General features: G+C 46.3%; 1 protein-coding gene across 2 annotated transcripts in view; it reads right to left on the bottom strand.

The window, feature by feature from the left end:
* The window catches only part of gramd1a.L (GRAM domain containing 1A L homeolog), a 91,904-nt gene that overhangs the window by 47,447 nt on the left and 30,465 nt on the right, over positions 1 to 13,992 (bottom strand). The window contains exon 1 of one of the 2 annotated variants that reach the window (XM_041569797.1): positions 11,399 to 12,052. The exons of the other annotated variant lie outside the window; for it this stretch is intronic. Within the exon in view, the coding sequence (XP_041425731.1) occupies positions 11,399 to 11,406 (8 nt within the window). The 5' untranslated portion in view covers positions 11,407 to 12,052. Of the gene's footprint in view, positions 1 to 11,398; positions 12,053 to 13,992 lie in introns of those variants that run through there. 2 annotated transcript variants of the gene reach the window in all.

Raw genomic sequence — 13,992 nt, 5'->3', positions numbered from 1 at the left:
TGACTGTGGGATAGCAGGTATAGTAGGGAGAGATGGTGCCTATAGTAACAGTGGATAATAGTCTCTGGGAAGGGAGTGTGACTGTGGGATAGCAGGTATAGTAGGGAGAGATGGTGCCTATAGTAACAGTGGGATAATAGTCTCTGGGAAGGGAGTGTGACTGTGGGATAGCAGGTATAGTAGGGAGAGATGGTGCAGAGGGGAAAGTAGCCTCTGTGTGTAAGTGCCCTTTAGACCTCAGGAAAATTCCATAATGTAGAGAACATAATGACCACCAGTATCCTCCCACCCCTACCCCAAATACACTGTGCCTAAGACTGATGAGAATTGGTGATTTATTTAGTAAATAGGAGGGGGCTAGGCTTGTGATTCCTGTGCTCATTCTGTTAATCAGCTTAACCGACCATTAAACCTGTTAGAAAATGCTGTTTGTCTGTGTTGTTGATTCACTTTTGTTTAAAGGGGAACTCCAACCAATAATTTATTTTGCACAATAAAAATGACAATATGATTCTAAATAACTTCTCAATACACATTCACTCCACGTTTTCTGTGGTTCTAAAGTTATGTATAAATGCTATTGCAACGTGAAAGCTATACATATATTTATTGCTCTCTGTTCCCTGGTTCTGACTTTTTGAAAAACAATTTTGATTGTAAGCTCTTTGCTCTTGTTGAAATTTTTAACCCCCGTTTTATATTGTGTTCCCCCAGTTCTCAGTCTCTGATGATCTTATTTCCAGTGTGAATGGTCACATTATTATAGAAGCCCATTTAAATGTAACATGCCCTTTCCATAAGGATCCATATACAGTGTCACATATCCCCATACAATAGGTACAAATGCACATTTAATAAAGAGCAGCCCATAGAGAATCATGTTACTCAGCAGATGCACGTGCAGGTACTGTCTCCCACGCTCAACACAAGACAAGACAACAGTACACACACACACACACACACACACACACAGGAAACAAAAGGCCTCTCTAAAATTGTATAAACAAGTATTTCTGTCTATTTTACTGTCACACACTGATATTCACCCACCCACACACACATATTTGTATGTCTGGAGACAATGTGTAAAGTTTATTAACGCAGAGTAACAGAGCAGTCTGTCCCAGTGGCTGCACAGATCCTATCTGATCCCCATTGTAAGCAGCAGTCCTGTCCTGCTTTATGGCAGCTGAGATTCTAGCTATCTGTATAACAGAACATTCTGTCCCAGTGGCTGCACAGATCCTATCTGATCCCCATTGTAAGCAGCAGTCCTGTCCTGCTTTATGGCAGCTGAGATTCTAGCTATCTGTATAACAGAGCAGTCTGTCCCAGTGGCTGCACAGATCCTATCTGATCCCCATTGTAAGCAGCAGTCCTGTCCTGCTTTATGGCAGCTGAGATTCTAGCTATCTGTATAACAGAACATTCTGTCCCAGTGGCTGCACAGATCCTATCTGATCCCCATTGGAAGCAGCAGTCCTGTCCTGCTTTATGGCAGCTGAGATTCTAGCTATCTGTATAACAGAGCAGTCTGTCCCAGTGGCTGCACAGATCCTATCTGATCCCCATTGTAAGCAGCAGTCCTGTCCTGCTTTATGGCAGCTGAGATTCTAGCTATCTGTATAACAGAACATTCTGTCCCAGTGGCTGCACAGATCCTATCTGATCCCCATTGGAAGCAGCAGTCCTGTCCTGCTTTATGGCAGCTGAGATTCTAGCTATCTGTATAACAGAGCATTGTGTCCCAGTGGCTGCACAGATCCTATCTGATCCCCATTGTAAGCAGCAGTCCTGTCCTGCTTTATGGCAGATGAGATTTTAGCTATCTGTATAACAGAACATTCTGTCCCAGTGGCTGCACAGATCCTATCTGATCCCCAGCGTAAGCAGCAGTCCTGTCCTGCTTTATGGCAGCTGAGATTCTAGCTATCTGTATAACAGAACATTCTGTCCCAGTGGCTGCACAGATCCTATCTGATCCCCATTGTAAGCAGTCGTGTGTCAGAGAGCTCTGCAATGTCCGGAACAAGCCCAGGCCCTGCTAGGGCTGGTCGGGCTACCAGACAAAGCGAGGCCCAGGCTTTGGGGCCTAGCCTTCCGGCTGAACATACAAGGCCAAAGCTACGCTCCTCTTCTTTGGGAACCCCCAGATCAAGGAGGAGAAACAGCAGTGAAAGTGATGAGGAGATGGAGAAAAGTCTGGCTGAGATAAGAAAGCAAAAACAAAGGAATGTACAAGTGGCTCGGGCCCAGGAAGTTGGAAGCCGGCGTGGGGCTCCCACTGAGAAACCCCCCCAGGAAGAATCCAAGCTGAATCCTGCATTACCCCCAGGGAAACAAGGTAAGAAGAAAGAGCAAAAGCCTGAATGTGACCCTGTGTGTGCAGAGAATAAACAGCAGCAGCTGCAGGTTACAGCAGTGAGTGAGTTAAGTAAATGCACTGACACTGAAAGTAAAACCCTGCAAAAGAAAGAAACATCTGACAAACCTGCTGATAAAATGCACAAGTTTATTGCACCCCAAACACACAGTGATCCCCCCCTGTCAGACCCTGTGATGCACATGGAGTTGGAGTCTGTGGCCCCTGGGGAGGGAGGTGTCTGTGTTGTGGAGCTGGGAGAGTCTGGGAAGCCAAATGAACTGACAGTTGCAGCAGACCTGCAGTCTCAGCATGGGGAATCCAAGATGGCGCCTGCAAACACTGCACAAGGAGTTGGGGGCGTCGGCAATGACATCACAAAGGCTCCTGTCAGTCAAACTGAGCCTCTCACCTGTGCAGGTGCAGCCAATGTTACAGCTCAATCACCAGGGGGAGAGAATGTGCAGGAGGAACAGCTTGTGAGGAAGAAGGGGGAGGAGCCAACATTTAAAGCAACAGTGGCAAAGCCAAGCAAAGGAGCCATTCCATGCAAAGGCAAGATTAAAGGCAAAGACGAGCCAATCACTGCAGAGGAGGTTGCAGAAGCCTTAAAGGAGCTGCAAACATTACAAAATGAAAAGAAAAAACTGCAGATATCCATAAAGTGTCTGAATAACCTCGTATCCTTTTCTGATGGGAAGGAAACTGAGCTTCACAGGAGAAAGAAAGACAGTTTGTTTGATGAAATGAGCAGCATTGACCAGCGAATAAACCAACTGTATGGGAAAGTCGGGCCGTGGAAAGAAATCTATCAGAACAAGCAAAGGTTTGAGTCAATGCGTTCTGGTTATAAAGCAGAGTATCCACATCCTGCTACTGGGCGGCGCCAGACCCGATCCAGTACCTCCAACAGTCCGGCCACTTCTGAAAGTGAACCAGAGTTTGCAAAACCATTGCCTCCCCGGCGGCAGCAGCAACGACGCAGTGACAGAGTCAATTGGCAGAACATGACTTTTGATGAGAAGGAGATTCAGGAGCAAGAAAAGAAGAAAAAAGAACAGAAAAGCTTCAAGGTGAATCTGCCACAAACCAGCACAAGACCTAAGCTACGGTATGAGGATTCGTCTCAAGCCGCCTATGAAATCTCATCTGATCAGGACTTTCCAGAGTTGCCTAAAGCAGCAGTGAGACCATCAGAAGATCCAAGTGTCCGGCGCCGGAACCAAACAGAGGGCAAGAAGGTCTCCCATAAAGCAGCTGAGAGTGGCCCAGAATCTGAAGACAAAATGGAAGTGGCGGCTCAAGAATCTCTTTTGTGTGTTCAGAATGAAGTGGCTGAGAGTGTGGCTGAGAGTGTGGCTGAGAGTGTGGCTGAGAGTGTGACACCTGTCACTGATGGGAATGAGTGTGAGCAGATGGAAGTGAGAGAGAGTCAAGCTGAAGAGGCAGAAGTGAGAGAGAGTGCGGCTGAGCAAACAGAAGTGAGAGAGAGTGCGGTTGTGCAGCCTGAACAAGAGAATGCAGCGGAAGAGTCTGTGACTCAGGAGGCAGGGGTAGAGGTGGAGCAAGTTGGTCATATAGAGAGTCAGTCAGATCAGGTACAGCAGAGAGTGGAGGTAGAATCTATTCAGGTAGGAGGGGTGGATGAAACTGCAAACAGTTTTTGGGGAAAGCGAAGGCTCTTTGCAACCCCAGACGTGTCCCATGATAACCAACCCTTTAAGAGGAAACATTGGGTAAAAATTAAATGGGATGGAGAGAAAGAACAAGTTCCATCTAGAAGGTTTCTTGTAAGAACAGTCATACTGGATAGTATGGGTTTCAGGCCTGGGGATTTATCAGCTGTTATAGCACAAACTGAAACCGATTTTGATGTCACTTTTAAGCTTCAGGAAGCACTTGAAAATTTTTGGCGAATCTATAATATGCAAAAAAGGGCAGGTAACCAAAATTGGGAACAATTTGTGGTAATCCCTATGACAAAGCCTGAGACAAAAAACATCACAATTGTAACAAAGAATGACGCCATTCCTCAGGAAGACATTCTCATATGGTTGCGCAGGCAATGTACAGTCCTTACACCTCTAGTTAAGGTTTTTGATGAGGATGGGGTTTGGGCAGGAGTCTGGAAAACCCAGGTTAAGTTGAACATCTCAGGTAACGTTCCACAGCACCTGCCCAATTCCTTTTTCATTGGGAAAGAACGAGGTACCTGTTTTTATGCTGGGCAGCCCCGTAGGTGCTATAAATGTGGAGCAAGTAACCATTTGGCCAGGTCATGTGCAGTCCTGAGGTGCGCCCTATGTAATGCAATTGGTCATGTTGCAGATGCATGTGTAAATGTCAGGTGCAATCTCTGTAATCGAATGGGACACGTGCATAGGAGTTGCCCTGAGGCCTACCATAATATAGTCACCCTTTTCCCAGAGATTGACAAGGAGATGAGGAAGGATTTTGTAACACCAGAAAGAGAGACCAGTGAGGAAAGTGAAACAGAAGTGAGGGACTCACAGAGTAGTACTGTTCCAAAGAAACCTGTGGAGAAAACAGTGAGAACAAACAGAAAGGAGAACCCAAAACCAGACAGAAAGGAGAACCCAAAACCAGTCAGAGAGATAAGTGGGAAAGCAGTAAGAACAAGCAGAAAGGAGAACCCAAAACCAGACAGAAAGGAGAACCCAAAACCAGACAGAAAGGAGAACCCAAAACCAGACAGAAAGGAGAACCCAAAACCAGTCAGAGAGATAAGGGAGAAAGCAGTGAGGAGCAATACCAACAAGGAAGGTAAAAAGGATGAGAATGGCTGGCAGACAGTCAACAAAAAAAATAAAACCAAAATGCAGGCTGACTTGTTAGACCCAGGGGAAGGTTCTGCTACATCATTCTTAATTACCACCAAAAACAAATTTGTGGTTTTGGAGAAGGAGTCTGAGACCTGGGAGACAGAACTGAAAGAGAGGAGCAGGAGGAACTAGAGAAAATAGAGAGAGAAGAAGAGAGCGAACTAGAACAGGAAAATACAGAAGAAATGGAAATCCAACTCCCTTTAAAAAAAAGAGGAAGGGAAGGGAGTGACCAGACTGTCAGAAAGAAAGGTGTAGGTGCAAAACATTCCAGTGATCAGGACGGAGAGAGTGTTTGTCTTGAGGATGGAATGAGATCTCGCTGTGGTCCTCAAGTCAAGCGATATGGGGAGGAGGCTGTAGGTTTGGGTAAGAAAAAACATCCTCACAAGCATTCATGATGGGGCAGCCTACAATAAGATTCTTGACCTCTAATGTTTGCAGTGTGAGATTGCCGCGTACAAGATTCATGGCATTCGAAAGTTTAGCAAACTCAGATGCTGAGGTTTTTTTCCTTCAGGAAACCCGACTCACTACCCAGGCAGATCTTAGAAAGGCAAGAGCTGATTGGCGACATGGGCCTTCCTTCTGGTCTATAGCAGAGGAATCATGTGGGGGAGTAGCAATACTGTTTCGGGGTGGCCTCAATATTACAGTACACCGTTTGCTTGAGATCCAGGTGGGCCGTTGTTTGCTACTGGATGTCACGATAAGTGGAAGTCGTTTCCGTCTTATAAACATCTATGGGCCGCAGTCTATGGCAGCCAGGAGGGCCCTGCTAGTTGAAGTGAGACCTTTTCTGCACACTTCCCTTCCAGTCATCCTGGCTGGTGATTTCAACCAGGTCCTTGGACCAGGAGATCGTTCTGGTAAAATGAGAAAATCAGAAAGTTATTATTTAAACATGCTTATTCAGCAGGCTGGTCTGGTTGATGTTGCAACCTGGGGTGGCCGGAAGGCGTCACATACCTATAGATGTGCAGAAAGAAGCAGCCGTCTAGATATGGCTTTTGTCAGGGCTGGTGAGGAGTTCACTAATGTGAAGGAAGTTGGGGTCGAGTACTCTGATCACTTGACACTCTCTTTCACAGTGGGATCCTCATCTATTCCAGTGAAGGGTAAGGGTCTGTGGCGGCTGAGTGTGGATTCCCTGGAGGGTGAGTCAGTTCAACAGTCTTTTGAGGCTCTTCTTTGCCACCAGCTCGATAGAGTCGATTTTTACAACTCTGTGTCATCATGGTGGGAGGATGCCAAATTCTCATTCCGGACCTTCTTCCGTAAGCTATCTGTACGTAGGGAGGGAAATAGGTATAAGAAGTACCTGACTCTTTTAAAGAAGTTGGAGTCCTCTATTTCGGATGGGGTGGAGGGGTCAAAAATTGCCCAGCTGAAGGCCCAGATCAGAGAATGTCAGTACAGCCGGTACAAATCTCTTGTGCAGGAAAGGGATTATGGGAGTTTTCACTCACCGGACCCCTTTTTAAACTGCAAAGAGAATGTTGGGCGAAACTTGTCACCAGTCTGATCAATCCAAGGGTGAGTTACAAACATCAAGGGAGGGCATCCTTGGGATAGTGAAAGACTTCTACGGTTCTCTGTTCCGGGCTAAGGCTTTGGATAAGGGGAGGACTTCATCCTTCCTGGAGGCAACCCCAGGGCCTGATATAACTAATTTGGACTTTGAGCCTTTGACAGCTGAGATCACGGAGGATGAAGTCAAAGCTGCCATCGATTGCCTCGCCAAAAAGAAGGCTCCAGGACCAGACGGCCTTACAGCCGAATTTTATAAGAAGTTTAAAGATCAGCTGGCTCCGGTTCTCGTAGAGGTTTTTAGAGACTGCCTGGAAGGGGGTATCTTACCCCCCTCTATGAGAGAATCTTCCTTGATCCTGCTGTCAAAAGGTAAGGATCCAAAGCATGTTGAGAATTGGAGGCCAATTGCCCTTCTCAACACTGATAGGAAGCTTCTCGCACGGATACTTTTTACTAGATTGAGTTCATTTTCAGGCACTTTATTATCTCCTGTCCAGTTCTGCACGGTGAAAGGGCGGAGCATCTTTGGGGCGATCCTTACTATTAGGGAAGCCTTGGAGCAATGCAAAGTCCAAAATACTGGGTGTTACTTTCTAACTCTGGACCAGGCTAAGGCCTTTGATCGAGTGGATCATGAGTATCTGTGGGCCGTTTTGGCAAAGTATGGCATCCCGGGAACATTCATTAGATGGCTCTCAGCTTTGTACAAAGGGGCAGTAAGCTTTCCACTTATCAATGGGTGGCGCGGTGAAAACTTTGAGGTTGGGGCCGGGGTAAGACAGGGGTGTCCCTTAAGCCCTCTGCTGTATGTTTTTGCGATCGATCCTTTTCTAAGGCGTTTGCAGGTGAGTGGAATTAAGGGTCTCTCTGTTCCCCGTAGCCAGCCCCTCAGGTCGGTAGCCTATGCGGATGATGTCACGGTAGCAGTCTCTTGTCCGGAAGATGCGAGAGTGCTGTCCGAGAAAATCAGAAGTTACTCAGAGGCCTCCGGGTCTCTGGTCAACATGGATAAGTCTCAAGCTTTTTGGTCATTAGACGAGGAGCCGGCTTTTCCACTCCAGGAATTTTCAACAGCCCAAACTCAGATTAGAATTTTGGGAATCAAATTTGGGAAGGGAGATGATGGTAGGCAAAACTGGGAAGAAAAGTTGGATGCCGGAAATGCAAAGGTACAGCGATGGAAGGGATGGAAGCTGTCCTACAGAGAAAGGGCGAAGCTCGTGAAGACTTACCTGGTCCCTATCTTTTTGTTTGTTTCCTACGTGTATCCGCTGCCAGAAGCTCTCTATGCTCGGATCCAAAGCCTGTTCTTCCAGTTAATCTGGGGGAACAGGCTGAATCCTGTAAAAAGGGGCATTACTTACCTGCAGAGGAAAGAGGGAGGGTTGGGCATGTTATGTCCAGTGGCTTTCTTTGGATCCATTTTTTTGAAGTTTAACTTTGGGAGCCTGGGCCAAAGAACTGATTCCCTGTGGGAATGTTGCATCAAGAATTGGGCATTGCCTCTGGTAGGAGATTGGCTGCTTGGCGATAGTGTGAAGCAGGTCCGAGTGCGCGGGAATTGTCTCCCACTGCATATTCGACTCGGGCTAAAACTTTTGAGAAAGTGGGACATTAGAATTGGGGAACTGAGTTCTGTTACAAGGAGACAAATTTATCAGAGGATCCTATTGAGCTACTTTGTTGTCCCCATGGCCTTGAAGGACTGTGTGGGGGATGTCCTTTCTCAGAGCCTGCGGTGGCTCAATGACAGAAGGGTGCCCCCAAAGTATTTTGATCTGAACTGGCTGGCTCTTCAGGGAAGACTTTTTGTCCGAGGCAATGTGAGCTTTTTGAACATCACAGAGAGGGAGTGCCCATGGGGCTGTTCCACTAATGAGACCCTAGAACATTTTCTTGTGGATTGTCCTGTGACAAAAGTTTTAAAACATCGGCTGGCAGAGGCTCTCAACGTGCCCCACATCAAACACCTGTCCTATGCTGATACGGCCTATGGTGTTCTGTCTGTCCCACATCCCCTGGATATAGGGACAGTGTATCTAATAATATCGGTGATGAGGTACCACCTATGGCAGTTCCGCTGCAGAAGGTCCATTAGCCATGAGAATGTTGTTATAGACCAAATAGTGAAGTCTGTGGTGGCTGATTTGGGTTTCTTGAGGGAAAGAGAGGTTAAGCAAAGCTGTCTGAATGCATCCAAATGGAGAGGTGTGAAACTGTGACATATACTGATGTATTTATGATACTGATGCCTGTGATCTCTGACATGTTTCTCTTTCAAACAGACAATGTGATAACACCAGCTCATGCTTTTCAGTGGAAAAGTTCTGCAAGCTCTTTGGCTCAGCAATATATATGTCCTGAGTTGGGGGGGTGTATGTGGGAAGGGTGGTGTGATGGCCCACTAATAGAAAGACAAACTTTGGACTTTGTGGCCGGGTTTGTGGTGGTGAAGGTGGTGGTTGGGGAGGGAGGAAAACCTTTTTCATGGACAAAGGGAAAGACTTTGCCAAGTTTGTTTTGGGAATTATGGACAGAGGAAGGACTCCAAGAGGGTTTGGTGGTGGGAGACACTGCTGAGCCAAGCCAAAGATTCATGGACTATATTTTGCTTATTGGTGGTTAATAGTTTAAAATCAGTTTTGATTTAGCTGAGCTGATGATTATTGTAAATTGATAAGTTTTTACAAAATAAAAATTCCTATCTGATCCCCATTGTAAGCAACAGTCCTGTCCTGCTTTATGGCAGCTGAGATTCTAGCTATCTGTATAACAGAACATTCTGTCCCAGTGGCTGCACAGATCCTATCTGATCCCCATTGTAAGCAGCAGTCCTGTCCTGCTTTAGGGCTGAGATGAAGGAAAATGTATGTATATTTGTATTTTTAAAGTGAGAAAAAAAGGACAGGAAGAGAGAGGGGAGAAGTATAGTTAAAGAGACAGACTGAGGAGGACAGAGCAACAAGTAAACAGAGATGGGGGAAAGGGGACAGAGAAACAAAGATGGATGGATGAAGAGAGAGAGAGAGACAGAGGAAGAAGTAGAGATATAAAGGAGAGAATGAAGGAGACAGTAGGGCTTATAGTAGAGGAGCAAGTGTGTAAGAGCTTCTGCACAGACTTGAAACCTGTTTGCCTATAAAACATGCCTTCTCTTGCTACAGACGACTCACACACATATGTGTCATGTAACTCACCTGCCCTCAGCTCTCCCTGTCTCTCCTCGCTTCTCTCTCTGTTACTTTCATCTAGTCAATAGCCAAGCTTCTCTATAAGAGTCAATAGCACAGCTTCTCTATAAGAGTCAATAGCACAGCTTCTCTATAAGAGTCAATAGCACAGCTTCTCTCTCTGTCACTAGCGCTACTTCTCTCTTACTCAGCTGCCTGCTGGTAAATATCCAGTTCACTCCCTTACTGGTTTCCGTTCATAGGGGTTGTGAGTGTTCACCCCAGGCGTTGGTTAACCCAGTGGGAGCTGAAGGAATTTTGAAGGACCCAAAGATCCGCTTCAGCCATTTACTACTGCCAGTGGAATAAACCATAGAAACCCTGTTTTACCTTTCAATTACACCAGCCAGCAACGGATTTTCAAAACAAAAGGGGGTCTGTGTATGACTTTCATTTGAAAAAAAATCACAGACGTGTTCTTGGCTGAGAAATAGTTGGATGTGGGGAGCACTGCATTGCAGTATGGCAGCTTCCATGCATCAATAAACACAAACATGGCAATATACAGTACAGGTATGGAACCTGTTATCCAGAATGCTAAGGGTTTTCCAGATAACAGATCTTTCCCTAATTCAGATCCTCATACCTTAAGTCTATCAAAACATGTAGGATTGTTTGCCTTGAATAAGGATTAATTATATCTTAGTTGGGATCAAATACAAGCTACTGTTTTATTATTACACAGAAAAAGGAAATCATTTTTAGACATTTGGATAAAATGGGAGACGGCCTTTCTGTAATTCAGAGCTATCTGGATAATGGGTTTCCGGATAACCTGTACATTGAAACCTCAAATTTATATTCCCTGATTTTAAGTTTTCCCTAATTTTTCACTGTGGCAATATATAATGCATAATACATTTGCCCGATTTTACATTTTCCCGGATTTTACACCACTTTTTTTCAGGAAAAAAAAAAAAACCGTTAAATGGGGGTTCTAGCTTTTATATGCTTTTTCTTTTTCCAAACGCAGCCAGTCCTTGTGCCGCGGAGCTTACAATCTTCGCTTAGGTCGCTGGGAAATAACAGGGTAATAAACGATTGACTGGATTGGATCCCAGCGAAACAAACAGCTGACGGAGAGCATTGTGCTTTTGCGGCTCAGCAGAAAACGCATCAGGCCCATAAAGATGACAGATAGGCATACGCAGGAGAGAGTGTAAGTGGCAGAGAGTCAATAAGCAACACTCCAGCTGTCACCACAAACATGCAGCATCCTTTTACAGACCAGGGGGCTGCCAGAAGCTTCACTAGCTGCCAGTTGGTGTGTGTGTAGTTCTGCAACAACTGACCCCTATAAAATGACAGTTGTGCCCCCACCACACACACATATATATATATACAGCAACATCTGGCTGTTAAACAAACCCCAGCAATGGCAGGCAGGCAATAAGAGAGCAGATAAAAAGGCAAAACATAAAGAGACTCACTCAATCATTGTGCGGGGGGATATTTTCCACGTGTCCCACGCAGCGAGGGGTTTCACAGGGTGCCCACGGCTGGTATCATGGCCTGGCGCAGGCGGGTGAGATGAGGGACCATCTGAATAAGGTGGGGGTGCTGCTCCAACGAGTGGCCCTTACAGTGTGGCCCTCATCATGTGTGGCAGTTGTGTGTGGCAGTCAGTGGGGTAACCTGTACATAATGTGAGTGTGTGGGTGTCAGTGAGCGAGTGCTGCCGTCTCTCCTCCCTTTCTCTAATCACACAAGCGGCTGCCCCCCATCTTGCTCCTCTCCATCGCTTGCAGTGAGTGTAGCCGGGCTTGTGCTGGTGTTGGCATCAGTGTGTCCCTTGCCCTGTGCCGCCACATCTGTGTGTGTTAGTGTGTGTTAGTGTGTGTGTGTGTGTGTTAGTGTGTGTCCCAAGCCTTTGTGTTCTCACATGGAGCTGAGGGGGAGTTGCCTTTGTCTCTTTGCTTTTGTGTCTGACCCTTCGTAAGCCCCTGAGCTTCAGTGAGTGAGTGTGTGAGTGGATTCCTGCCTCTCTCGCTTTCCCTCACAGCATCTAGAATTCAGAAACCTGACACCATCCAGCAGGCCTCTCTCCCCCCCTCCACTTCTCTCTGTGGCTCATCTCTTCTCCCCTCCCCTTTCCCCTGCAGAAAAGCGATGGGAAATCACTCAAACGGCATCACTTTATGGCAGAGCTGCTGCTCCAGTACAGGGGGAGCCAAACCCACAGCTCAGCTCCACCAGCCCCAGGATGTTCGACTTAGGGGGCGGGTGCAACTGTGTGACCACATTTCCTCAACAGGCAGCTCATTGTACAACTCACGTTTGTTTTCTCCCACTCTACTGGTTCGTCACCTTTGAATAAACTTTTAATATGACATAGAGAGGGATATTGTGAGACAACTTGCATTTGGTTTTCATTTTTTATCATTTGTGGTTTTTGACTTATTTAGCTTTTTATGCAGCAGTTTGCTATTTCAGCAATCCAGTTGCTATGGTCCAAATTACCCTAGCAACCAGGCACTGATATGAATAAGAGACTGGAATATGAATAGGAGATGGTCAGAATAGAAAGATGAGTAATAAAAAGTAGCAATAACAATACATTTGTAGTAGTGATGTGGGCATGGGCGATCCTGGCCCCTCCGCTGCATGAGGCGCCCCCTCCCCCATGAGCTTACCTTTTTGCGCCTGAGGGGGTCCAGGGGGGTCCACAAGGGCGGCAGAGAGCGCCAGTACGCTAGCGCAGAGAGCCTAACTGCGCTCTCTGTGCTAGAAGAGCCGGAAATTCGGCTCTTAAAGTACCAGGAGCGGCATTTTTGCTGCCCCTGGTACCTAGTGGGGCGCTGCCGCTGTCGCCTCAACTCGTCTCATTGGCGAAGCGCCCCTGGATGTGGGGTTCGGGATTTCCGCCCTCCCTTAAGATGGCCATAGACGCAAAGATCCTATCATACGAATCGAGGATTCGTACAATTTTCAGACCGTGTGTGGAGAGTCCCGACATTTTTCGTCCGGCGGAGATCGGTCGTTTGGTCGATCGGACAGGTTTGATTTTGTCCCGACCGATCCCGCCGAATCCCATTGCTCTCTCATTGTAATCTGATCGTTCGTCCATAGGGGCGAACGTTCAGATTACCCCCCATTATAGCCATGCCCGTTAGTGACATATCTGGGGAAAGATCGGCTCGTTTGGCGATGTCGTCAAATATTGACTGTATATGGCAGCTTACATCAGCCCCTCGGGCATTTGCCACAACCTACAGATTGCCAGTCCGGGCCTGCCCCCACCTTAAGGCAGCAGTTCGAAAATACCGCTAAATACTAAACCATACCCCAAACTTTTCCCCTTAATTTCAGGATAGTCCTATATTGTCCTTGACTACTTGCTGGTCAGACTGGTGTGAAAATGACCAGCAGGTGGCGCTGTTGTAACAAAATTCATTCATAGTAACAGCACATGTATCCTTTAATATCTTGGAAATAAAACTAAATAAATAATGAATGTACATTGCAGAAGTGCTTAGAATAGCCCCCTCATCAATTTTACATTCACTTATTTTTAAGGTTTACTCATCCTTCAACTTGGTCCAGTCCCTGAACATTCAAACGTTCTGAAAGACACTTTGGATTAGTGAATACTTTGAGGCTCTGGTTACAGGTTAACTCTTCACCTACTCACTTCAGTGCTGAGAACACACAGACAAAAAAATAAATGACAATAAGTACTCACACCCCAGTGAAAGCCCTTAAAATGCCTGAAGGCTAACTGTGAGATTCTTACAGCCAAAGGCACCTTTATTTAGACTTGTGGAGTCAGCGAGTCACATTGGGTAGCCCATATAGCTGGAAGGGTGCCCCCAACACCTCAATGCAAAGGGGGAGCACTGTATGTGTGGAATGCCAGGTAAAAGGTGCTGCCATATATCACTGGATTGCACAGTCTTTGCATACACAGAACAAGAAACCAACTCGTTGCCAGGTCCCTTATAATTTGCATAGTAGGGTTCACATACCCCCCTAAATTACTCTCTGCCTGTACAGCACAGGCTGATCATTAAAAGGGTCGTTCACC

This window comes from Xenopus laevis, chromosome 7L (assembly GCF_017654675.1).
Source record: "Xenopus laevis strain J_2021 chromosome 7L, Xenopus_laevis_v10.1, whole genome shotgun sequence".
Taxonomy (NCBI): Eukaryota; Metazoa; Chordata; class Amphibia; order Anura; family Pipidae; genus Xenopus; species Xenopus laevis.
This window is presented reverse-complemented; position numbering and strand designations above follow the sequence as displayed.